General features: G+C 39.0%; 1 protein-coding gene and 2 pseudogenes across 1 annotated transcript; 2 read left to right on the top strand and 1 right to left on the bottom strand.

The window, feature by feature from the left end:
• The first annotated feature begins 269 nt into the window (after positions 1 to 269).
• LOC147820723 (olfactory receptor 2G3-like) lies at positions 270 to 5435 on the top strand (annotated as a pseudogene).
• A 5-nt stretch (positions 5436 to 5440) lies between these two features.
• On the top strand, positions 5441 to 8572 carry LOC106008665 (small nuclear ribonucleoprotein-associated protein B pseudogene; annotated as a pseudogene).
• A 15455-nt stretch (positions 8573 to 24027) lies between these two features.
• On the bottom strand, positions 24028 to 24978 carry LOC147820722 (olfactory receptor 14I1-like). The gene has a single exon (XM_087203795.1). It carries the CDS (start codon positions 24976 to 24978, stop codon positions 24028 to 24030), a length of 951 nt encoding a protein of 316 aa, XP_087059921.1.
• Positions 24979 to 27719: the final 2741 nt, after the last annotated feature.

Here is a 27719-nt window from a genome sequence, read left to right as displayed (position 1 = left end):
ATACAGGTAAGAAGATGGCTGGTCAGCTCGGATGACACAGCGTGCACAGTTGAGGGTTGTCTCTGTTCAGCTTACTTTTGTTTCATTGACAAAATCAAAGCAGCAGCCCCCATTGTGTAAATAAATGATGTTGCTGAATAAATTAAAGTCTTAAATTAAAAAAAAAGAACCAGCAAACTTGAGAATAGGACAATGAAAACTGCCAAGTCTGAAGAATCAGAGAAAAAGGATTGGAGCACAGTGGACAGATAAAAGACCAATGGGACCCAATGAACCAGCCCAAGACAGAGCTGTTGGAAATGAGAGAAAGTAATGGTGAGTTTGGGAGGATTCTAGAACCATTGGTAGGAAATTAAGCTGATACTGATACCAGAAAATACATTCATTAATTAACTAATGAAAATATCTAGTCTAGCATTCCACTTCCAGGGTGCACTCAACAGAACTGAGAGCAAATTCTCAAAGAGGAATTTATGCAAATATATTCATAAAACATTATGCACAACAGTGAAAGCCAGAAGTACCCAAGGTGAGCTACTAAAGAATGTGTAAACCTGACCATAATGTAATGAAATTGGAAATCAATGGCAAAGGAAACCACTAAAATTTTGTAAAGCCCTGGAAATTAAATAACACCTTCCTGAACAATCAATAGGTCACAGGAGAAATTAAACAGTATCTACAATTAAATGACAATGCCAACATAACATACCGCAAGTTATGGGGCAAAATGAAAGCAGTCCTAAGAGGGAAATTTATAGCAGTGAACTCTCACATCACGAAAGCAGAGCAACCTCAAATAAACAATGTACTATTGAACCTCAGACTTCTAAAAAATTTCTTTAAAAATTCTAAAATTTTTTTGGAACCAGAATAAACAGAATAGCAAAAACAATTCTGGGCAACAAAGGTAAGCCAGGGAACATCATAATTCCTGACTTAAAAGTATATTACAAAGTTACTGTGATAAATGTTTGACATATTGCTCATGCCAGAGATGCAAATTAAAACAACCCTGAGATTCCATCTCACTCCAGGCAGAATGGCTTCTATCAATAAATTATCCAACAACAAGTGCTAGTGGGGTGGTAGGGAGAAAGGAACCCTTCTCACTGTTGGTGGGAGTACAGACTTGTGCAACCACTGTGGAAATCAGTGCGGACATTCTTCAAAAAATTAAAATTACAGTTTCCATTTGACCCACTTATTCCCCTGAGGGGTATCTTCCTGAAAGAATTAAAAGTATTGTACTGCAACCATATGTATGAACCTATGTTCATAGAAACACAGGTTATAATAGCTAAATCTTGAAAAAATAAAAGCAATTGCCCATCAACCGTTTCATGAATTCAAAAAGGATGTAGTGTTTTTCTACAATGGAGTACTACTCAGCCATAAAGAAACAAACTGGAGACATTTATAGCTAAATGGATGCAACTTGAGACTACACTCTTATGTGAAATAAATCAAACATTTTCTAATTATCACATTGTCTCTCTGGTGTGAGAAATTGAAAGAATAAATAAGAACCAAAATGTATGATAGATAACATAAATTAAGAAGAAATTGTTCAAAAGGAAAAGAAAAAGTGAAGGAAGGAGGGAAGAAAAAGGAAGAGACAAGAAAAAATGAAAACAGAAAAATGGAAACAACACTTCTGTAATTAAAAAGGGGAGGGGGTTGAAGGGAGGGTAGTCCATTGGAAGAAAATGAGGAATCAAGATATATCATGTACAGGAACAAATTCCCTTTGACGAATGTGACTGCTATGTATATTTAAATTGTACCAATATAATTAATTTTTAAGAAATACAATGTCTAGACAAAATATAGTACATACATGCAATGGGATATTGATTTACCTTTGAAAACAGGAAGTTCTGACATGCTGCTGCATGGTTGAATCCAGAAAAGATTGTAAAAGTGAGATAAGTTAATTTCAACAGCACAAACAATGTCAGATTCTATTTCTCTGAGATATTTGAGTAGTTCAATATGTAGAGACAAGAAGTGGACTCAAGGTTGCCAGGGTCTGTGTGCATGAAAGAATACATAGACATTACTCAGAAGGTTCAGTCTGAGTTTGATAGATGAAAAGATTCTAGGGATTAGTGGAGGTTATATTGGATAACAATATGAGTGCACATAATACCATTGAATGGTGGACTTAAACATGGATAAAACAGTGATTTTATGCTGCATCTGTCTTGTCAGGTAAAAAGTATGAGAAAAGTGGGAGAGGCAATACCTAAAATAACTCTACATGATGATTTCTTCCTCTGAAGAAAAAAAAAATCCAGAACTTTATGTAGCTGCAGTAGCACTGCCCGCCTCTACCCCATCATTCCCTAAGTGGACAGCCAGGAAGAGGAGCAAGAGTGGGCAGAACACTTCTGCACAACTGCCAAGTGCAGAGCACTGCATAGCCTTTCTCTGGGGAGGGATAGTGGTAGAGCAGTGTGGTTACTGAACTTGTTAAAAGAAAGAAAGAATGGCAGAGGAGACTGGCTGGGGAGTGAGTGCACTCCTGAGTCATCACCCTGGGACCAAGTAACTGAGAAAATCAGCTGAAAGATGGAAGATTTACTGTGGAATCCGATGCCACAGATTTCAGTCCACAGTCAGCTGTTCCACTGTTATTGGGCCTGAGGTCAGAGGATGGAGTGGAAGGCTGAGGCAGAGGACAGCTGTGTTCCTCATGGTGCCATAGGGCAGAGAGAGCCAGACAGGAAGGCCACAGGCAGAGTACAGCACAGGGCATGCCTTACAGCCCACTACCTCCTGCCAGGCCCTGATTCCCATGCTCCTTCACTTCCCAGTGATTCTATCAGGCTATCCTCAGTATTAACCCACTGATGAAGTGAGAACATTCATGATCAAACTTCTATGAAATCCCACCTCTGAACACATGAGCCAGCTGCACTCATTCTAGGCCCAAAGGCACAGCAAACCACTCCTGGCCCCCAAATTCTCATGTCCATATCTTTATGAAAAACACTCTGTCCATCTCCAGGAGTCCTCTGAAAATAACAGTTCCAGCACTGCTCCAACTCCAAGTCAGAGTATAATACTAAATGTACAAACTTACCAAAAGTAAACCCATTTGCCAGTATAACCATTATGTGCTGATTTTTAAATAAAAGTGAAAAAAATGTCAAGTCCAGAGTCTTCTCTGAGGCTCAAGGCAATCCTTGGATGGGAGCTCTTTTGAAAACAAAAAAGCAAATTCCATGTCTCCAACATACAAGAGTGCAACAGGCACTCAGGTAAACAGGTAAACATTCCCATTCCAAAAACAATGGGCAGGAAAATAGCAAGGAGGAACCCAAACCCAGCAGGGGAAGTATTAAATCCCAAAGCTGCAGCCCCAGCCCCCGGGCCTTGTCAGTTGCACCCTCATGGCCTCTCTCTCCTCTGCCTCTGATCCCTGCCCAAACCTTTCCTCCCAGGATGTTTCATGTTCCTGGCATCTCTAAACCCCTGAGACTCCCTCACTCCAGCTTTGGCTTCCCTCACAGCTTCATGTATCAAGCTTTCTGGTGCCCACTTTTGGGACTGGCACCCTGCCACACAGTGTCTGGCTCCCAGGGCTCCCATTGAAATCCTGCTAGAAGCCTCCCTGACCCACACCTTCAATTCTCATACCTGCAAAGCAAGCACTATGTCAATGAAACCAAGGTCTTACACCAGTGTGAGCAGTAGCCAGGGCCCCAAGGACAATGGCTGCTGTGGCCTCTGAGTGCCTGGATGGCTGAGCGTGGTAACATGAAGCTGAGTGAACCAGTGCTCTAGGCATACCTTCTCTAGACAGCACTCAGGGGTTCTCTTCCCAAAAGAAAGTTTTATACTATATATACTTGACCCTACGTAGGTGGGGCCATGCTGATTCCTAAGATGCCTACAAAGCATCTTTTCTCTTGTCCCCTTTTAAAGTACTTGGCTTTGTTTAATGGCACTAATCTCTGCAGCAACCATAACTTACTTGAGCTTTTGAAATCCTTCTGTTCTCCTCTCTGCTCTTGATTCTCACTGTTAACCTGGCTGAAAGCATGGAGCAGTGCTCATGCTATAGCTTGAATTCTGATCTTTGTGAAATTTCCTGTGTCAGACTAATTAGTCTGTCACCTTTAAACTTATCCTTCCACAATGTCTTGGAGGATGGACAAAATTCAGACAAGTGCTTTGTCAACCTGTAACATGAAAGAATGCTGGTCTATTTGCCATGACAAAACACTTTTCTTTCTAAAACCTCATCAACACAGACTTTAGTGTCTGTGTTCTAGGAACCTATTAGCCTCTTGATATCACACTAGAATCATACTCTCTAGGACACCCCAATCCCTATTTCAAAGTCAAGGGAAAGGTAATAATTATAGAGCAGCAGTGTGATATTTGAGGACATGTCCTAATATTCATGGGAATCATTCCAACAACAAAAGGAAAGGCATAAGAATTAGGTATAGGATAATAGAAATAGGAAAGTAAAGTTCATCTTCAACTTCATCCTTAACCTTTTTCCTTCCAACCATATATTAGAAACAAATGGCATGGAAGTAAAAAATGTGAGTTTTCCAAACACTTTTATCCTGCTGGGCTTCTCTGAGTTTCCATGGTTGTAAAGGCCACTCTTTGCAGTTGTCCTGGTCTCCTACATCCTCACCCTGGTGGGGAACAGCTCCATCCTCCTCCTCTCCCTTCTGGACCCCAGACTCCAGATACCCATGTACTTCTTCCTGGACAACTTCTCTCTGCTGGACCTCAGTGTAACCTACACCATTGTGCCTCAGCTGTTGGTCAACTTCTGGGGACCAGACAACACAATTGCTGCCTAGGGATGTATCACACAGCTCTATGTTTATAGCTGGGCAGGTGCCAATGAGTGCATCTTGCAGGCCACAATGGCCACTGATCACTATATGGCCATCTACTGGCCCCTCCAGTACACTCTCATCATGCATCCCTATGTTTGTGCACAGATGGCAGCTGCCTCCTGGTCCAGTGCCCTGGCCAGTTCTCTTCTCCATGTCACACTCACCATCCAGCTCCCCCTCTGTGGGCACCACACCCTGGACTACTTCTTCTGTGATGTGCCTGTGCTCATCAACCTGGCCTGTGTGGACACCACAGCTAATGAGCTGGCCCTGGCTTTAGGAGACATCCCATTTGGAATGGTGCCTTCCCTGATGGTGGTCTTGTCCTACATCTTCATTGCCAGGGCTATACTGAAACTATTTTCAGCTGACAGAAGACACAAGGCACTCAGCACATGCAGTTCCCACTTGCTTTTGGTCATCATGTACTTCAGACCAGGCATCTACAGGTATCTCCAGCCCCCCACCAAGAGTACACAAGCCAAGTTCATGTCCTTCTTCTACTGTGTTATCACCACAGTCCTCAACTCACTCATCTACACCCTGAGAAACAAGGATGTGTAGACAGCATGGAAAAGGATCCTGAAATCCCAGGGTGAGGTGAAATCTTGGAAAGTTGGAAGATACCTGTCTGTATCCTGAGCAACTACATGAACACATCCATGAATACTGGCCTATTCTATCTGCTTTTCCAAACATCTATAACTTCAAAGAAAAGAATTTCCTTCTTCAAAAATTAATCTAATAACTTGAGAAAAATTTTGGTAAGAAAGTTTTCCTCTGAAATCATCAATGGAGTAATTGTGCTTTTTCTCAATCTGCCTGACATTTTGTATGCAATAGACACAGTAGGCAGCATGGTCCATTCATCTATAGAGATACCTGCATGTTATTGGTGATTGTCACATCATTCCCAATAGCCAAGGTATGGGAATAAAACTAAGTACCTATTGATGAATGAAGGCAAAATAAAATGTAGTATATGTATGCAAAATAATATTATTTTGTCCCCAAAAAACAAATTCTTCTACCTGTGATAACATGTATAGAATTGAAGAACTTTATAGTAAATGAAATAAGCTAAACACAGAAAGATAAACATTACCTATTCTCACTTTTACATGGAGTATAAACAAGTCTTTAAAACTAGGTTGCTATTTGAGAAGATGAAGAAATGATCATTAGAGAGTAATGTCTATGTCACACCATGTTTTTGCATTAATACATTTTTATAAAATCTGGACTTGAATGATAGGTAAATTGAATTTTGAAAAAAGTATCCCAACTAACTACAAGAGGAGTTACAGTCCTCATTTACAAATAAACCAGGCTTATCAAATACGTTTTCATCTGAAATAACCTCTGTATTTTTAATCAAATGTCTTAATCATGCATGTCTATGATATCTCTCTCATGTTTGGATCATAATAATAAAGTTGATATTAACAAAGAGGTGAAGAGCAAAACGGAGGTGATGGCTGCAGTTGATGGATAAGGAAGGATGAGAGGGAGGCATCCTGAGCCTCAGCATGTTCATCTCTGGAGGGATCAGGCCATGCCACCTACAGTATCTTACACCTAAGCCCTCTGCACTTTCAGTGCTGTTTGGCACACACAATGCCTTTTCATAATCTCTCCTCTTTTCTAAGGGAGTTTTTACCACATTGCAATGCTCTTTAGTATATATGCTGCCAAAGCAAGGACAGCAGTGCTCTTTAGTAATATTCACAGTAAGAAAATGCTTGTTTATTGTGAAGTGGAATTGAGTTTGTAAAAAGTGAGTAGGGCAGAGAAACTGACTGGCAACTTATCCCTGTGTTCTCAGGCAAATCCACTACAAAAAACCACTGGTGCATTTTACTAGCAGCAGAACTTCCAGTAGAAGCCACAGAAAACAGACTGTGGGCTCCATCTAGGCCCCTGAGAAGGTGAGTCTGGCACCAATTCAAGTCATCATAACCACTGCCAGGATGGTAGGCAGAACAGCAAGATGGTTCATCACACTGACTACAGGATAAAGTGCACTGTGCAAGGCCGACTCTTCTCTGGTAACTTCCAGGCTGTCAACAAGCATGAGAATTTGTTCCTCTGTGACCATGATGGGGTCAGGAAGATCAAGCCAAAGGACTCTAAGCAAGCAGAAAGGGAGGAGAAACCAGTCCTTGGTGTGGTGCTGCTGTGAGGGGAGAACCTTGTCTTGATGACAGTAGAAGGACCTCCTCCTAAAGGTACTGGAGTTGCCAGAGTACCCCTTGCTGGAGCTACTGTGGCCCTGAAATCAGTAGAACTGGTGGTAGAGGCATGCTGGTTGGCGTTTCCATACAGCAGTATCCTGCAGGATTTGCTGGGCCAGTCCATGGGGTGGGTGGGCCATCACAAGAGGTGATGACCCCACAAAGAAGAGGCACTGTGGCAGCTACCACATCTAGAATTGCAGACCTAATACCCAACTGGTTATGGGTGTTCTCCTCCACCTATGGGCCAATGGTCACTTCCTCTAGGCATAAGGGCCCCTCCTCCTCACATGCATCCAACAGTGAATCTTCCAATAGAGATCCTTCCTGGACTAGGGGCTCCTATGGGCATGCCACCTGCAGAAATGCAGAACTTTCCCCCATAATAGGACCTTGGCCTTGGCCACAAAGTTATGGGAGTAGCATTGCAGGAGCATGGGCCCAATGTCCCAGGGCCATCTTACCACAGAACTGTTTACTTTTTGTGTGTGTGCTGTTTTTTACAAAGACTCACTGGGTTGTCTGGTTTCCCTTACAACATCCCCTTACCCCAAGGAAATGCATCTTCCAAGACCCTAGACTCATCTTGGCCCTCCTCTGCTCTCTGCTTGTTTCCTTTAAGGGTATACATACTCCTTGTTGTCCCCTTGTGCTTCTTGAGACTGATTTATAATAAACTATTTTAAAAGAACATTGCAAATCCAAAAAATACACCACAAGTTTAAAATCGATGTATACTTTCTGTGATGGCTAACCTTGATTGTGAAATTGAGTGGCTTGAGAGATGCTCAAGTCCAAAGTCTCTCCTGTGACTCAAGATAAATTCTTAGCTGTGATTCCCTGTAAAATTCAAATAACACATTACAGAATCTCAAGATACAATGACATAGAGTAAATTCCCATTCCAAAGGGCAGAGACAGTTAAATAGAATGTATTTGGGCCAAAGAAGTTCCAGAAACAAGTAGAGCAAACATAAAGTCATGCAGTTCTATGCCTTGCATTCAGATCATATGATGGTGAGATGTGATCTTTGGAGAGCTTTGTGGCCCAATTCAATGCCCTTCCCGGTTGCAGCACACACAGTCTCTCCTTTGGGTTTGCTCTGCTTTCTGCCTGAGGCTTTCCTGATTTTCATGTTCCTAGAGTCTCCAACTTCTAGGGGTCTCCATTTCCTCAGATTCACACACTGCCCTGTAAGGGTACATTGAGTGGATTTTAACACCTCCCTTTCAAATCTGAAAGGAAAATTTTATGAACCCACGCCTCTTACATTCTTCACTCTGAAAAAAAGTGTGCTCATGTGGACAATACCAAGATCTCATAATAGCAGTGGTCAGGTCCCCTTGAAACATGACAGCTATGGGTTTGGAGTGATGGGGCCTGAGCATAATGAAATGAATCCCAGAGACCAATACCCTTCAAGGTCCTTCTCAAGCAAGAAACCCAGAGTTTCATTAAACATGTGAAAAAGATTACATTGTGGCAAATTGGAACACCTCAGTGCTATAGCCAAGTGCTACAGTTCAGTGTCACAGCCAAGTGCCACAGCTCTGAGGCACAGCTGAGTGTTACAGCTCAGAGTCTAAGCTCTGGGTCACAGCTATTGCAATTTGAAAACTTGAGAATCTGAAGGTCATTCAAAGAAGTGGAGAAAAGCCTTTTATTATGCCAGCAGACTCAGAGGAGTTCATACTCCAAAGTCTGACCCTTCATCAGAAATGGAATCCTCCTTATATAGGGGTAGGTGAGCATGCTCACTGAAGCAGGAGGGCAGAGTTAGCAGAACATTCCTGTAAGGGGGTGGAGCTGACAAGATATTCTTGAAAGAGGTCAAGCAGTTCAAAGAGTTGCAAACATTTTGACACATTGGGCCTGAGCACTGTGCAGCACAAACTGTTACATTTCTGAAACAAAACATTTTGTGGGGGAAAAAACATATAGGCAAGCAAGGGAAAGGCAAGACCCTGCATTATTTCTCTATCATTTACATTTTTGCACCCTTGAACCTATAATAAATTAGACCTTTCTAATTCCTGAGTTGACCTTAAGGTATCTTTCTTCTGGTGCCATTCAGTTGTTTTTCCTCTTTTTAATAATGCTAATCTTTCCAACAACTGCACCTATGGAAGACGAAGTGGGGGGGTAGGGAAAGGAAAGATGGTAATGGAATTAATATGATAAAATAAAAAAATGGAAACAAACTCTTTGTAAATAGGGAGGGATGGAGGGGTTGAAGGGAGGGCAGGTGTAGAGGGAAAAATAAGAACCAAGAAAGATTATGTTAAGGTGCAAATTTCCAATGATGAATGTCATTATATTGTATACCTAAAATATACAAATGATTAGAATGAATAATTGATAATGTGAAATAGGAAGCAAAGGTCCAAAGGGGTAGGGGAATTGGGAGGGTCAGGGAAAAGGAAAGAAGGGAAAGGAAAAATTATGAGAAATGGAAAAAATGGAAACAAAATCATTGTAAATAGAGTATGGTGGAGGTGGTGAAGGGAGGGCTGTGAATGGGGAAAAATAACCAAGAGGCATCATGTAAAAGTACAAGTTCCCAATGAAAAAAGTAAATGTATTGTATATCTAAAATGTACCAATAAAGGAATTAAAAAAAAGAAAGTCTACACAGCAGAATGAGCCAATGAGAGGAAAGAATTTCAGATATAGAAGATAATATAGCAGTTAGTGACAAGGAAAAGAAAAATCTCTTTAAAATAGTAAGGGACCACAATAAATCAATCAAGTAGCTGCTAGATGATGCAAAGAAGAATAACATAAGACTGATCAGAATCAATTTAGAAACAGGAGAGGGAACAGATGACATAAAACAACTGTTCACAGAAGTGATGGCAGAAAACTTCCCAAACTGGGGAAAAGAACTTGACATACAGATAAGTGAGAAACATAGGACTCCAACTAGCTTTGACCAAAAAATAATATATACATAGGCATATAATATTTAAGATTCCAGAAACCCAACAGAACAAAATTCTACAAGCAGTGAGACAAAAGAAACAAATCACTTACAAAGGAAAACCCATCAGAAACATAGCAGACATCTCAACGCAAATCCTCAAGGCAAGTAGAGTTTGGAGTGACGTATTCCAAGCCCTAAAGGAAAACAGCCTCCAACCCCAGATTGATGTTCCCTGCAAAATAATCTTTCAAAATTGATCGGCAAATAAGATACTTTCATGACAAAGAGAAGCTTCGGAACTTCATGAATACCAAAGCAGCACTGCAAAAAAATTTAGACAATATCCTAGGAAAATACAATGAGGATCACAACCATGGGAAACCCAGCAGAATGAATCCATTGGGCACGAGAAGAAATTAAATGCAAAGGGGGAGAATCCAACAAAATTTATGACAATGATAAGTCAATATGTGTCATTTATTTCCGTCAATGTTTATGGTCTCAATTCACCAATCAAAAGGGGGCTGGGGATTTAGCTCAGTGGTTCCAGCAACTGGTTCACAAGTGCAAAGTCCCAAGTTCGATCCACAGTACCAAAAAGAAAAAAAAACAATCAAAAGAAATAGATTGGCAGAATGGGTCAAGAAGCAAGATCCAACAATATGCTGCATACAAGAAACATAGTTAATCCTAAAAGAAACTCATAGACTGAAGGTTAAAGGGTGGAAAACACTACTCCATGTGACAGGAACTTGAAAAAAAGCAGGAGTAGATATCCTCTTTGCAGATCAAGGGGATTTCAAAGCAAAATCTGAAACCCTTCTGGTCCCAAGAATTTCAGATCAGGGATTGTCAACTTGTATGTGCAAATCTATTGTGAACATGAGTTTTCATTTCTCTTAAGGAAAAACTTAAGGTTCTTAAACAGTAATACAAGAAATTTCTATATTGTTTTCCAAAATGGTTTTATCATTCTACATTCACATTAGCAGTATTAGACAGTTCTAACAGGTTCACACCTAAGCTGACATTTGTTCTTTTAAAACTTTTAACTTTATCTCCCTAATGAGTGTATGTTATTGTACTGATTAGTATTTTTCTAATTCTAGTGTTGTATAAATTTCCTTGTGCTCTACTGTCTATTTATCATCTCCTTGTGTCTACTTTTTAAATGGGTTGTCTATGAATGAGCTGTAAGTGTTCTTTATATATTCTAGTCATAGGTTATATGTATTATAAATATGTTCTGTTTAAGGAATACTTTTGATTTTTTTAACAATGTCTTTTAAAGTTCTAAATTTTGATAGAATCTCATTTATCAATTTTTTTCTTTCGTACATCATATTTTTTGTATCCTAGGAAATTCTTGCCTATCTTAAATTCATGAACATTTTCCCTTGTAATTATGGTGGGTTTTGGGGGGGGGGTACTGGGGATCAAACTTGGGACCTTGCACTTGTGAGGCAGTGGCTGGAACCACTGAGCTAAATACCTGGCCACCATTTTCCCTTATAATTTCTCTTAAAGTTTTATACTTTTAGTCTTTCATATTTAGGTTCATAGATCCTTTCAAGTTATTTTTTGTATGGAAATAAGGGGTTGAGGTCAATTTTTTAAATACGGATACTAGATGATTTAGTACCATTTGTTGAAAACACTACCTTTTCCTCTGCTCTTGAGTGGAGTTTTTGTTCTATAAAATGTTAATGTTAAATAATATTTCAAAAATCAGTGGACCATATATGTATGGTTATATTTCTAGATTCTCTGAGGTTTTTTTTAGACTATCTGTTTTATTCTATTGATCTATATGTCTTTCCTTATGCCAATATTGCCTTGAATACTGTAGATTTAGAGGAAGTTTTAAAATTAGGTTATAAATATCTTCCAACACTGTTATTTTGTTTCTTTTTCATTTTCTAGGTACTTTTACTCCTATATAACTTTTAAGTTCCCATATTAAATTCTTCATTTATAGCAATTATACATAGATCTGAATTTTTATAAATACCTTTTGTTTTCTAATCCTGCTAAATTCAAATACAAGTTCTAGGGGCTCCTAGAGATTTCTTAGTACTTTCTCTGTAGATGATCATTTCGTCTACATATAAACATTTTACTTCAACCTTGCCAATCCTATGCTATTTGTTTCTTTTTATTGCCAGACTATATTGGTTTGCCTATGTATCAAATTTTAAAGGACAGATGAAGACTAGGCATATCTTCCCTTGTTCCCCACCATAGGAAGAAAGCATTGTATTTTTTCCATTCATATAAGGCTTTTTTGCTGGAAGTATGGAGTACATGTCTTTTATTGGTTGAGAAGGTTCTGTTCCACTACTAGACTCCTGATAGCTTTTACCATGAACAACTGTGGAATTTATTCCAATAATTTTTCTGCAGGAGGTCCCGAGTCATGCGGAAGACACCAAATCACCCGCTGCAGACAGGCAGGCACCTGGTTCTGCACTACAAAGACACAGAGGACACCAGACCACCAGACCAAGGTACTGAATCCTGCTGCTCCCAGCCCAGAGGTAGGGGCTTCTGAGCTGCCATCCCACTGCTCCTGGTCCAGAGGAAGGGGCTTCCCAGTCATCATCCCTCCCACTGCTCCCAGCCCAGAGGAAAGGGCTTTTGGGCCAACTTCTGTGCCCTCTGTTCCTGGCCCAGAGGAAGGGGCTTCCGAGCCACCATCCCTCCCACTGCTCCTGGCCCAGAGGTAGGGGCTTCTGAGACACCATTCCACAGCTCCTGATCCAGAGGAAGGGGCTACCTGGCCACCATCCCTCCCATTGCTCCCAACCCACAGGAAAGGGCTTTTGGCTCACCATCCCTGCCGCTGCTCTTGGCCCCTGTTCCACCTCTCCCACCTCAGAGGAGGTAATCTGGGCAGGCGTGAAAAGCCCCCCGCCCCAGTCAAAATGAGAAAACATGTAAATAAGCCTCAAAAGCAGACTTCCAGATCACTTACAGCAACCCCAAAGGGAAATGAAATGGAACACTCTGATACTCAACAACCTGGACCCACTGAACTGGCAACAAAAGGGGATCTGGAAAAAATGAAATCAGAAATAATTTCTCAGATAACAGGAGAAATTGTGCCCCTAGTGCAACACATGATTAATAAATCTAGAGAGGAGCTCAGGAACATGATGGAATCCCAACATAAGAAACAAATGGAATCCATAAAATAGATGTAAATAGATTTCTAGAACATGAAAAACTCCATTGAAAGTCTGCACAGCAGAACGAGCCAATGTGAGGACAGAATTTCAGATATAGAAGATAAGATTGCAATTAGTGAAAAGGAAAAGAAAAATTGCTTCAAAATTATAAAGGAACATGAGAAATCAATCCAGCAGCTGCTAGATGATGCAAAGAAGAAAAACATAAGACTGATTGGGCTCAATGAAGAAACAGGAGTGGAGACGACATAAAAAATCTCTTCACATAAATGACGGCAGAAAACTTCCCAAGCAGGGGAAAAGAGCGTGACATACAGGTAAGTGAGGCATATAGGACCACAAATAGCCTTGCTCAAAACAAATCTACACATAGGCATATAATTGTTAAGATTCCAGAAACACAACAGAAGAACAAAGTTCTCCAAGCTGTCAGAGAAAAGAAACAAATCACATACAAAGGGAAGCCCATCAGAATCACAGCAGACTTCTCAACACAAACCATCAAGGCAAGAAGAGCTTGGAGTGATATATTCCAAGCCCTAAAAGAAAACAGCCTCCAACCCAGATTGATGTACCCTGAAAAACTATCTTTCAAAATGGATGGAGAAATAAGATACTTTCATGACAAAGAGCACCTTAGGAATTTCCTGAATACCAAACCAGCACTCCAAAAATTTTACACAATATCCTAGGAACAGACATTGAGGATCACAATTCCAGGAAGCAAAGCAGAATGAACCCATCTGGCATGACAAGAAATTAAATGGAAAGGAGGAGAACCCAACAAAATGAAAAAGTCATGGCAATAATAAGTCAATAAGTTTCAGTTATAACCATCAACGTTAATGGTCCCAATTCATCAATCAAAAGAAATAAACTGGCAGGATGGGTCAAGAAGCAAAATCCAACAATATGCTGCATGCAAGAAACACACTTAATTCAAAAGGAAACTCATAGACTGAAAGTTAAAGGGTGGAAAACAATACTCCATACAACAGGAACCTGAAAAAAAGCAGGAGTAGTTATGCTATTTGCAGATCAAGTAGATTTCAAACCAACACTGATTAAGAGAGATGAAGAAGGACACTACATCCTTGTAAAGGGAAGAATCCAAGAGGAAGAGATGACAATCATAAATATCTATTCACCAAACACTAGTGCACCCAACTATATAAAACAAATACTAAAGGATATGAAAACTCATATATGCACTAATACAATTGTAGTGGGGGTCCTCAACACCCCACTGTCACAAATAGATAGGTCAAATAGACTAAAAATAAGTAATAAAATACTAGAACTCAATCAAACTCTTGAATAAATCAACTTAACAGATGCTTACAGAGTCTTCCACTCCACAAAATCAGAATACACATTCTTCTCAGCTGCACATGGGTCATTCTCAAAAATAGACCACATACTCACACATAGAACATGTTTAAGTAAGTGCAAAGGAATTGAAGTTATCCCCTGTATATTATCAGACCATAGTGCAATGAAATTGGAGATCCATAGCAAAAGAAACTCAAAAAATTTCATAAACACATGGAAATTGAACAACACACTTCTGAATAACCAGTGGGTCACAGAGGAAATTAAAGAAGAAATCAGACAGTTCCTTCAATTAAATGACGATGACAATACAACATATTGAAATCTATGTGACACAATGAAAGTCTTATGAAGGAAATTTAGAGCAGTGAATACGCATATTAGCAAAACAGAATGAGCCCAATTAAACAACCTCATGCTGAATATTAAGCTTCTAGAAAAAGAAGGGCAGGACAACCCAAAGCTCATACAAGGGAGGAAATTATAAAGATCAGAGGAGAAATCAATGCAATGGAGACTAAGAGAACGATACAAAAAAATCACTGAAGCCAAGATTTGGTTCTCCGAAAGAATCAACAAAATTGACAAACCTGTAGTCAACCTTGTCAGAAAAAGGAAAGAAAAGGCCCAAATCCATGCAATGGGGAATGAAAAGGGTGAAATTACAACAGACCCAGTAGAAATCCAGAGGATTATCAATACCTACTTCCAGAACATATACGCCAATAAGATGGACAACACAGAAGAAATGGACAGATTCCTACATACATATGAATTACCAAAGTTGAACGAAGAAGACCTAAAAATTCTGAACAACTCAATATCAACCAATGAAATTGAAAATGTAATTAAAAACATATCAACTAAGAAAAGCCAGGGCCCTGATGGCTTCACTGCTGAATTCTACAAGACATTTAGAGAGGAACTGCTGCCACTACTGTTTAAACTCTTCAATGAAATTGAAAGGGAAGCAATACTCCCAAATTCATTCCTGGAAGCAAGCATCACCTTGATTCCCAAAGCAGAGAAAGACCCAACCAAAAAAGAGAACTATAGGCCAATCTCACTAATGAACATAGATGCAAAAATCCTTAATAAGATAATGGCAAACAGAATGCAGAATATCATCAAGAAGATAATACACCCTGTTCAAGTGGGATTCATCCCAGGTATGCAGGGATGGTTCAATATATGAAAATCAATCAATGTAATGCACTACATCAATAGAGCCAAGGAAAAAAACCATATGATTATCTCCATAGATGTAAAAAAAGCATTTGACAAAATCCAACATGCATTTATGATAAAAACCCTACAAAAAATTGGAATTGATGGTCTCTATCTCAAACTGATAGAAGCCATCTATGAAAAACCAACAGCCAATATCATACTAAATGGTCAAAAACTGAAATCCTTCACACTAAAATGAGGAACAAGACAAGGATGTCCACTATCACCACTCTTGTTCAATATAGTTCTCAAAACATTAGCCATGGCAATTAGACAGGAGTAAGAAAAAAAAGGAATAAAGATAGGTAATGAAGAAATCAAATTGTCATTATTTGCAGATGACATGATACTCTATATAGAAGACCCCAAGAACTCCACCAAAAGTCTTCTAGACTTAATAACCAAATTCAGTCAAATAGCTGGTTACAAGGTCAACACACAAAAATCAATAGCTTTCCTATACACCAATGACAGACTCACTGAGAGAGAAATAGGGCAAATAATTCCTTTCACAATAACATCCAAAAAACTGAAATACCTAAGAATCATCCTAATGAAAGAAATCAAAGACCTCTTCTCTGAAAACTATGACACTCGGAAAAGGGAGATTGAAGATGATATCAGAAAATGGGCAGACATGCCCTGCTCCTGGTTAGGAATGATTAATACACACTTCCAAAACTGCTATATAGATTTAATGCATTTTTCCTTTGAGATCCCAGCAGCATACTTCATAGACCTTGAGAAAACCATCCAAAAATTCATTTGGAGCAAGAAGAGACCCAGAATAGCAAAAGCAATTCTAGGTAACAGAGACATGGCAGGGCATATCACAATCCCCAACCTGCAACTATACTACAAAGCTACCATGATAAAAACATAATGGTACTGGCAAAGAAACAGGCTTGAGGACCAGTGGAACAGATTAGAAGATGCAGAAACAATGCCAGACACACTCAGCCATCTCATCTTCGATAAAGGAGCCAAACACCCTCACTGGAGGAAAGATAGCCTCTTTAATAAATGGTGCTGGAAAAATTGGGTTTCAACTTGTCAAAGATTAAAACTAGACCTGTATCTCTCACCATGCACTAAACTAAAATCAAAATGGATTAAAGATCTAAATATTAAAATAGAAACTCTGAACCAGTTGGAACAGAGGTTAGGTAGAACCCTTGAAGACATTGGTATAGGAAAAGATTTTATGAACAAAACCTCAGTTGCCCGTGAACCAGCACAAACAATCAACAAGTGGGATCTCTTCTTATTAAAAGGTTTCTGCACAGCAAGAGATACCACCAGCAGTGTGAAGACACAACCCACAATGTGGGAAAAAGTTTTCACCTGCTCATCCTCAGACAAAGGTCTACTATCTCGAATCTATAAAGAAATTAAAAAGATCAGACCTCCCTAATTTAAAGACCCAATCCAAAAATGGGCATCTGAAATGAACAGACATTTCTCACACAAAGAAGTAGAAATAGCAAATAAATACATAAAAAAATGTTCAACATCACTGGTCTTTTGAGAGATGCAAATGAAAACAAGGCTGAGATTTCACCTCACTCCAGAAAGAATGGCTGCTATCATGAAATCAACCAATGACAAATGCTGGCGGGGCTGTGGCGAAAGAGGGATGCTGCTCCATTGCTGGTGGGAGTGTAGACTGGTGCAACCGCTGCGGAAATCAGTATGGAGATACCTCAAAGAACTAGGACTGGAAGTCCCATTTGACCCAGCTATTCCACTGCTGGGGATCTTCCCCAAAGTATTAAAAGCATATGTGTGCCCATGTTCATAGCAGCACAGTTTGCAATAGCTAAAACTTGGAAACAGCCCAAATGCCCATCAACTGGAGACTGGATAAAGAAAATGTGGTTTTTTAATAAAATGGAGTACTACTCAGCTATAAAAAAGAGAAATTAGAGACATTTATAGCTAAGTGGATGCACATTGAGGCAATACGCTTAAGTGAAATAAATGGGACACACATGAATAAATACCAAATAGTTTCTCTGGTGTGAGAAACTGAAAGTGTAAATAAGGACTAAATGTATAATAGGTCATGTGAAATAGGAAGAAACGGGGCAAAGGGGAAGGAAGTGGGAGGGCTAGGGGAAAGGATAGAAGGGAATGGGATTAATATGAGAAAATGGAAAAATAGGACCAAAATCTTTGTAAATAGGGAGGACTGGAGGGGTTGAAGGGAGGGTTGGGCAAGGGTGAAAAATAAGAACCAAGAGAGACTATGTAAAGGTGCAGATTTCCAATGATGAATGTCATTATATTGTATACCTAAAATGTACCAATGATTAGAATGAATAATCGATAATGTAAAATAGGAAGAAAAGGTCCAAAGGGGTAGGGGTAGTGGGAGGGGCAGGGGAAAGGAAAGAAGGGAAAGGAAAAGAGATGAGAAATGGAAAAAATGGAAATAAAGTCTTTGTAAATAGGGAAGAGTGGAGGGGGTGAAGAGAGGGCTAGGAATGGGGAAAAAATAAGAACCAAGATGCATTATGCAAAGGTACAATTCCCAATGAGAAATGTAATTGTGTTGTATACCTACATTGTAGCAATAAAAGAATTTAATAAAAAAATTCCTATCTGATGACCTGTTAATTGCCAAGTCAATGGTGAAATTTTAATCTTTACTCAATTTCTCTCCGATATCTAGCACTCTGATCACTTCTGAAAGCTGCTTGATTTTCTTCCCTGGCACATTCTCTGAGCCCAGGTATTCTTCACATCCTCATTTTCAGCTCCTCCTATACCAACTTGTAAACACTGGTCAGCTCTGTCCTGCTGGAGGCTCTTCTCATATCCCACACAGCCTCTTGCTGAGCTCATCTTTATTTCTAGCTTCGCCATACCCGATTCTTTGAGCCCTCATTTTCAACCTGGACTTTGTTCCCTGATTTCCACACACACACTTCACACTTCCTGGGCACATCAGCATAACATGCCCAGAGTAGAACAATAACTGTTTTCTATCTACACTAAAGTCTCTGGTCTGTTCTTGGTCTATCTGTCACCCTCATTTACTACCTGGTCTGCATCACACTCCAGGGACCCTCTCCTCTAATCTGTCTGTGGCACTGTTTAGAGAATTCCCTTTCTGATTTTGGTCCTTTCCTAAATTCCTTCCCTAATTTTTTCTGTTGTGTCTCATCCTTTACCTTTGACAAGGTTCAATTCCTTGGCATGTGTGCCCTGCCTTCCAAGAGGCAGCCAACCCTCTGACTCCCTCCTGCTCCACCTCTCCTCTGATATACCAGATATTCAAGCCCTAAAACTTGCAAGGCACTTCCTGCTTCATTCCTCCACTCATTCTCTCTAACACATCCTTCTGTCCAGTCTGCTCTCTTGTTTTGGTTACTTTTCCTTTCTAAATATATGTCGGATTCTTACCTATACAATCTTTAGCTTCTCCCTCCTTATGCTTCACATTTAATCCTGTTCAGGAGTGATCAATTTTACAATCTAAGTATCTTTTCAATCCATCCACTTTTCCCTAACTGCGCAACTGCCATCATGGCCCACAGTACTATCATCTGCTGTGTGGACACACACAGCCACTCCACACCATTTTCATCCTTGTTTCCTTCAATGTATTGTACATTCTACAGCCATGGTGATATTCAAAAATGCAAATCTGGTGGTATCATTTCTTGCTCTGAAAGTCTTCAATGATTTTAAGGAACAAGGAGGTTAAAAAGTAAAACCTTTTCAAGCCCTATGAGAAAGATGTGAATATTGAAAACTATAAAATATTGATGAAAGAAATTGTTGGTGACACAAATAAAAGATAATGTCCCTGTCTTTCTGGATTGGAAGAATCAGAATTGCTAAAATCCTTAAAATATGTACACTTTCCAACCATCTACAGATTCAGCGCACTTCTTTTAAAAATTTCAATATTATTTCTCATGAAACACAATCTTAAATTTCTAGGTAACTTAAAGTATTAAAGCATCCAAAGCAATTTTGAAGTAAAATAACAGAAATGGAATCATTGTAATACCTGACTTCAAAGACTAGTACAAATTTATAGTAACACAAATAGCCTGAGAGTAGCATAAAATGCAGTTGTATTCGCTATTGAATACTGGGGTTCTCTTGCAGGCTATTGTTGACCTGTTGAGTCAATTGGATTGGACAAGTGAAGAACACTGAGATTTCAATTGTTTTAAGGTAAAAGAAGGGAGAGAAGACATGAGAAAGAGTGTGCTCTGAAGAAGTGTGGAAAAAGGAAATATGTCCTGCACACAGGGTAGGCCACAGCAGAGAAAGAAGAGAGTGGTCCTGAGGCCAATGATGGCCAAATTTTATGCTGCTGTTCTGATGTCACATCAGGGTTCCTATGCAGGGATTGGAAGCTCTTCTCTACTTGAGTACTGGCCACTTCAGGTCTCTTTGACTGACAGGTTGTCTTAGTTACTTTTCTTGTTGCTGAGACAGAATACCAGACATCCAAAGTGAAAGGAAGAAAAGTTTATTATAGCTTAAAGTTTGTAGTAGTTTCAGTTCATAGTTGGCTGGCCCCAAGGCAGGGTAACATGGCAGAGTGCTAGCACAGAGGAAAACAGTTTTGGGGGGGCAGAGGTAAGCAAAGGAGAAGGCAGCAAGTGGTAAGCAGCCAGCAACAAGCAACCACAGTAGCCTTCTTTCTTTTCCTCATATTCTATCTGTGTTATGCAACCTTGGGTGACCACTTAAACCCAGAGAGGGCCTGCTCATAATGTACTCCCAGAATTATGCCAAACCAATAAACTATGGCAAACTAATTTAGTTATCACCCACCCTTCTTCTCAGGATCACACATTTAATCACAGCATGACACACAAGATCCAGCCACCTCTGAAAACCCCACCTATGACAGCTTACGGCTTTGGGTGGATATCTAAACATAAGCCATAGGACAGGTCATGCCCAAATGACCAGCTTCTTTGCCATACTGTAATCTCCTGCCTTACATTGACTCATATTTTAAGACAGAGAGCTCAGAAATAAACCCTCACCCAAAATCAACTGAATTATTACAAAGTATCATGAATACAGAACAGAGAATGATATTAAAAACCTTTATATTTACAACTAGAAGAAGGAAACAGGATGCTTATCTGATACCACATACAAAAATCTACTCAAAAACATCATCACTTAAAACCTTGTTCTGTGTAACTGCTAGAAGAGAATATAGGTTCATTGCTTCCCTAATTCAGCTGGACAAAAAAGCTTGGATGTGACTCCTAATCTCAGATAACAAAGCAAAAAACCCAAAGGTGCACACAAGAGTTCATTGAAGTAATTTCTTTTCCTGTGAAAGACAAAAAATGTAGAGAGTGAAGAAACAATTTGCAGTGTGGGAGGGAGTATTTGCAATCCATACACAAATATGTGACTAATGTAGAAATATATAAGGAACTGAAGCAACTCAATATGGAGAACATAAATAATCCAATACAAGAGGACAGAGCACCTACATAGACTGTTCTCAGAAGAAGACATAAAGTGACAAATACATACATGGAAAACATCTTATCACTACCAGTTAACAGGAAATGTCAGCTAAACCTGCAAGGTGGCATCACCTGACATCTGTTAAGATGGCTATTTTCACAAAGACAAAAGGTGTTTGGGTGGGTGAGGTGTAAAGTTGCCCTGGGACCCATTGGTGGGTTTCCACATTATCACAACCATTATGGGAAACAGTCTGGAGGTCCCTTACAACACTAACTGTAGAGTCACCATATGATAGAGGAATCCCCTCCCTTGTATCTAAGGACTGGAATCAATCTACTGAAGGAATAGCAGCTTTCTGTTCATTGATGCATTTTTAACATAGGTAAGATTTGGAAGGAACCTATATTTCCTCATCAGATAAAGGGTAAAGAGGGCCAGGAATTTAGCTCAATGATTCCACTGCCTGCCTTGCAAGTGCAAGGTCCTGAGTTTGTTCCCAGGTACCAAAAAGGAGAGATAAAGAAAATGTCCCTTATATACTGCATGGAATATTATAAAGTTATAAGAATGGGAGAAGTCTTTTCATTTGCACCAACATGGCTACTACTGCAGGACATTCTCCTATGTGACAGAAGCCAGGCACAAGAAGACACTCACTGAACTCATGTATGTGTGAAATATAATAATGATGAATTAGTTGCTCTACAGGATAAAATTAATTTCACCATATCCTTTCAGAGAGGGTTTAATTGTGATGGGGAAATATTTATCAAAGTACATAAAATTTCAATTAAACAGAAAGAACTAGTTTTAGTCTTCTACTGAAAAGAAAGGCCACTACAAGAGGAATACATATATAGTTTTCAATTCCTGAAATAAGCAGATTTTAAAAGATTCACACCCCCACATGGTAAACATAATGGGTGATTATTTCTTAATTTGCCTCATTTAAACATTCCACATTGTAAAACTTATATCAATGAATTTCACTGCATACTATATGTAATACAATTGTTATTTATCATAGACAAATAAGCAAATAGATTTACAAAAAAATGAAAAAAAGTAGAAATAAAAGTGACCCAGGAAAAGAGATTGAATCATGAGTATATTACCTGAAAATATACAAGCACACATTTAACGGAATTCTTAAAATCCCTCAATAAAAAATAAGTTCTGGGTAGAATGTCAACACAAAGAACAACTAGAGTAACATAGTTTTATAAATTAACACTGGAAAGCATAAAAGAATCTACTTATTCATTCCAATATTTGGAATAAAAATCCGGACAGAAAGTTTACATATAAATTTAGATGGAAAGAAACAAATAGGGCACAATAAATTCATTTAAAACTTTCAAAGATTGAGAATTGTTAACTCCCTACCTTTTAAATGGTATTTAAATATAAATTTTAAAGTGATTTCTCCCTTCAAAACAGCTAAGAAAATGACCTCAGTACAGACATATTTTTAAAAGAAATGTGGATATGTTGATTAGTTTGGTTGGGGCAAATATTTTGCAACAAATGCAGAAATAAAATCAAGATTTTCACCTTACACTATACAATTTTAAAAGTCACCTATACCTAGATAAAGCTGGAGAACAGATGTAGACTCCTCTTGGATGAAACTTTGAAAGTTGAGGTATCTCAGGCATCAGAGGAGGGTGAGCCATGTCCAGACCTTCACCAGGATGTGAGCTCTGGATGACAGGAGGTCCATGGGGCCAAACACCATTTGCTTCTTCTAGAAACAATAAGTATGGAGACTCAGGGAGACTGATGCAACTGTTGTTCCAGTGCTGACCTGGATTCAATGGGTGCCATCCCCTCCATGCTGATGTTTTCCCAGATAGCTTCTAGATGAAACAGGAGAATTTGGGTTCAGTTGTGAAGTAGAAAATTGGTAATATGTACTTTAGGCACCAGAATGCATGTTCAACTCTTGGGAATCAAAAAACAAAACTTTTTCCATTTTGAATGAATTTATTTGATGAGAGATGTGCTCCACTCTGTGCAAGCATCACCTGCTGCACTTCATGCAAATCCCAATAGCAGTCATCATTCCATCTGTCTCCATGCTGGACTCTGACTCATTGTCTTCCTTATGCAGAGACTTAAAGTGAATTATCATAGCTGCATATTTTCATCTAGAGCACAGGGAGAAACCAAACACTCTCAAACAACAATTTGTGAAGGTCAATTGTTTTGTGTCTTAATTTTCAATTACAGAAGAAAAATAATTTTAACAGATGCAGTAGAATGGGCCAGCAAAGAACTGAGTTCTAATCATCATACTGTGTCACATTGTTGTCCCCCTGTCTAATCACCTTGTTAGTTACCCCAGGCCATGTGGAACAGCGAGTCCAAAGAGCACAGTGAAGACAACAGGGTCTTCTCACAGGACCACTCAGTATGCTTCTCTAGGTTGTTCAGATTCAGGACCTGAGTTTCTTTTCCCTCAAAAGCACAGGCATTTATTAAGGGGAACACATAACCATACCCTGCTCCTTAAATTGCTTTTGCTTTTAGTTTAAAATCATCCTAAATATTTTCAAACATTTTGTTAGTATAAACCAGACTTGTAGTGTTTCAGAAAGCATGAAATATACAACAAATTCACCAAGGAAAGGAAACCGTGATTTCTACTTCACCATAACACATGTAGACAACAAAAATATAGAGACAACTAAAACAAGATAATCTAAATGTTAGTCTTCATACTTAAAAATATACATCAAATATGAATTAAGCTACTTTCAGTTGATAGATTGATATTTATGTTTTAATTTAGAAAATCTTTGACTGGGAACTGAAAATAACTGTGGAACATTCTTTGCAGAGAAGCATTGATCTCCCTATTGCGTAGACAGTAGATGATGGGGTTCACAAATGGGGGCACCATGGTGTAGAACATGGCAGTCAGCAGATTCCTAAGAGATGGTTTCTTTGCAGTGGGTGCTAATACAGCCACTGACTCAGAAATGAGAACCAAAAGGAGAATGGCCACCTGTGGAGTACAGGTGGATATGGCTTTTTTTCGTGCTTCCATGGAATGCATCTTAAGTACAGTTGAAAATATATTAACATATGACATGAACATGAATGATAAACATATTAAGACAATGCAAACACACACAACAATAATTACATATTCAGAAAACTGGGCATCTGATGATGATATTCCCAGAATTTGAGGAATATCACAGAAATATTGCTGGATCACATTGGTCTTGGTGAAGGGAAGCCTGAACAGAGCACCTGTGTGGATAGCCGAGTAGATCAGACCAGAGGCCCAGGAGCCAGCTGTGGCCTGAAAGCACAGACTCGGGGTGATGATGAGCCCATAGTGCAGAGGGTGGCAAATGGCCACATAGCGGTCATAGGACATGACCACCAGCAAGGCAATCTCCACCACTGCAAAAAGTGTAAACAGAAAAATCTGTGCAGCACACGCTGTCAGGGATATGGTCTTACTTCCTGTCATGGAATTCACTATAGCCTTGGGAACAACAGCTGAGATGCCACCAAGGTCTGTGAGGGCCACATTGCTTATAAAAAAGTACATGGGAGAGTGCAGATGTGTGTCTTTCGCAATGACAGTGACAGTCACAAGATTCCCTGTTAGTGCTCCGAGATAAATCACTAAGAATAGCGCACCTTGCAGAACCTGGAGCTCCCGGGAGCTTGTGACATCCATGAGGAGGAATTTCGTGAAGATGGTGAGGTTGTCCATGTCTGCCCACCTGTTGTTATCTCTGCAGAGTCAGAGGTTAAAGTGAGCAGAGGATGCTAGGAGCAGACTGCAAAGCACCCATGAGAACTATAATAAAGTGCTGACATTGGCACAGTGTGTGGACTCTAATTGTGAATTCAATGTAGAATAAGTTGATTAAGTAAAGTATCAGAAATCTAGTGAAATTACATATTTGTATCGTGATTTTCCTTCTCTAAATGCCTGATATCTCATTAGATGCCAAATTCATAGGATGAAAACCTTAAGGATTGTAGTGGTTAAAATGAGCTCGAGCCCAAGTTATGTTACATTTATTCAGTATGTATAAACATCTTTCTAATCCTCTCTGGACTCCTCAAGCATTTTTCTCATTCACTTAATCTTTCCATGACTATTCCCCAGTTTCTCTATGTGAGCTTCTGTATCAGCCCTGGGGATGGGGAATTTCATATCTCCTACTTGTTCTCTAACAGCAAGAGCTGGAGAATGACTGTGATGTGGTCCTTCTGTGGCTGATGCTCTCCTCAGTTCTCTCCTAACAGATCTAAGGCATGAACCTGAGCTTCCGTTGCCAAGGACTTTGATCTAAATGACACCAGGCTGGTCATGCCACCCCATTCTCTTGCTTCAGTAGCTCTTCAGGACTCATGTGTGAGCGCTTTCTTTCCCTCTCTGAACCATCTTCAATGAGAGATGTGATTTCAGTGGAGATGTAAAATTCTATTTTCCTATGGGCAACTTATGGCCAGTTCCCCTCCTGTACTTTCTTGTCTGCATATTTTAATCTAAAAAATTCTCAAACAACATAAAACTGTTTGAAATATTCCTCTAAGTCCAAGCTTAATTTAGGAAAGGTTTCTAATATTTCATGAGATTCCAACATTCTATGCAGACCTTTTCTCTACTTGCTTTCATAGGTTTTGATAAAATCTCTTTGTGCTGAAATAATTATTTTAAATACAATTTACCTAATTTCGCTTGTTTTGAACCATTTCTAATCACAAACATCCCATTTGAAGATATTTTTTTCAATACTAAAAAGGTTCTATTGAGGGTTGAATGCCAGTATTATTTTATTTTGGGGGGTAAAACCAGAATTGAGGCATTATAATATTGAAAATATTAGCATCAGTATTTTTGTTAATACTTTAAATTTAATTAATTTCTGTTGCAAAACAGTTCACATTTTTCTGCATTTTATATGTATAATAGCAATATTTGTTTACAGTGATCTTCTCATATGTCTTTTCATTGTTTTACTTAAGAACTTCACCTGAACCGCTTTCCTTGCTCATCCTCTGAATTACCAGTGGTTTCTTCTCTTAGCCTTATTGCTCTGCATGAAGAGAAAATCCTCTGAGCACAGGATGTTACTCTGGAAATCAGTGCTGACTGACTTAATTAATGGTACTTAGCTGGTGTATGTGATGGATGTAACCGTATTTCAGGCTATTGTTAATTACCTTTATCAAAATAATAGAATAGTTATGAGTCTTTAGCAGTCTTCTTTCCATCTCCATCTCTCCTTAACACCTCTTCTTTCTCTGAAGTCCAAAACCTCAAGTCTCCTTGTGCTAAAATCACCTTACATTTTTACACATCACAGTGCATGACAGTCCTCCACATGAGAGAGAATATATCTGGATCGTTCCTCCTCTTCCTCCCTCATTTTCTCAGTAATATTTTGAAATTATTTGGCACACAATTTTAAAATGTGGACCACAGGATGGCTAATTTCCCATAAATTATTAAATGGGTGGCACATAATATTTAGAAGATCAGAAATATAATTTAATATTCTACATGATTGAGCTGATATCAAAATGACACCTAATAAAGACCATACTAGATATCTCCACATTTTTTGCAATTCAAAGAATATTGTTGCTCATGTGACTTGATTTCCATCAAATTCCCCATAAATTTGATGAGCTTGTAAATATTTTCATTACCTCTTAAAATCCAATGCAAAAAAATATTTAATTTGTGAGGCCTGCTGATTAATTCCAAGGTAATTTCCAACCACTATGATTTCTGTCCTGTTACCTTGGCCATACATGAGACATAGATCTTTGAAGAGCATCTGAGGAACAAATTGCCTAAAACATACATTAGTCTCCAGAACAATCTGTCTATTCTAAGACAAAGCGTACATTATATGAGGATAAAATAGTTAAACTGACTTAATAATTTGAAGTATTTCACAGGTATCTGTGTATGATTTGTTCATTAGTACTGTTAAGGAAAGTACATTAATTAATATGTAAAATCTTACCAGAGCAGTGGAGTCATGAGTCTAACCTCACCGAAATGAATATTGTTTTGAAAAATGTTAAGAAACTTGGTGGGAGTCCTTGCACCTGCTTCTTTCTTCTGAGTAAAACATAAGCTCCTCTTTTCACTAAGACTCCCAGTACAGCCCGCACTCAGCCCTGCTTTTAAAGTAGTTATGAGTCCAGTAAGTTTTCACCAAGGGCACATGGAGGTCACATTTCTGATGAGCTCCAAGGACCTGGTAATCCCAGCCTCCAAGGAGCCCACATTTCCTCCAGCCTCTAATTGGCCACAAAGCTTTGGCCACACCATTGAGACTAATTAAATTTCCAATAGAGTCCTTAAGAGGTCATTTAAATTCATAGCATTTAATAACAATGAGTCATTCAAAAATAATTCCTACATCACTGGAGATTCAATAAATTTTCAAGATTATGTTTGATTATGAATGTAATTTATCTATACTA

The sequence above is a fragment of the Heterocephalus glaber genome, unplaced genomic scaffold (genome assembly GCF_053883595.1).
Source record: "Heterocephalus glaber isolate CG9 unplaced genomic scaffold, H.glaber_assembly_v1.0 deba00001806, whole genome shotgun sequence".
NCBI classification, from domain to species: domain Eukaryota; kingdom Metazoa; phylum Chordata; class Mammalia; order Rodentia; family Bathyergidae; genus Heterocephalus; species Heterocephalus glaber.
Note: the sequence above shows the minus strand (reverse complement) of the source record. Positions and strands in the feature narration are given on the sequence as shown.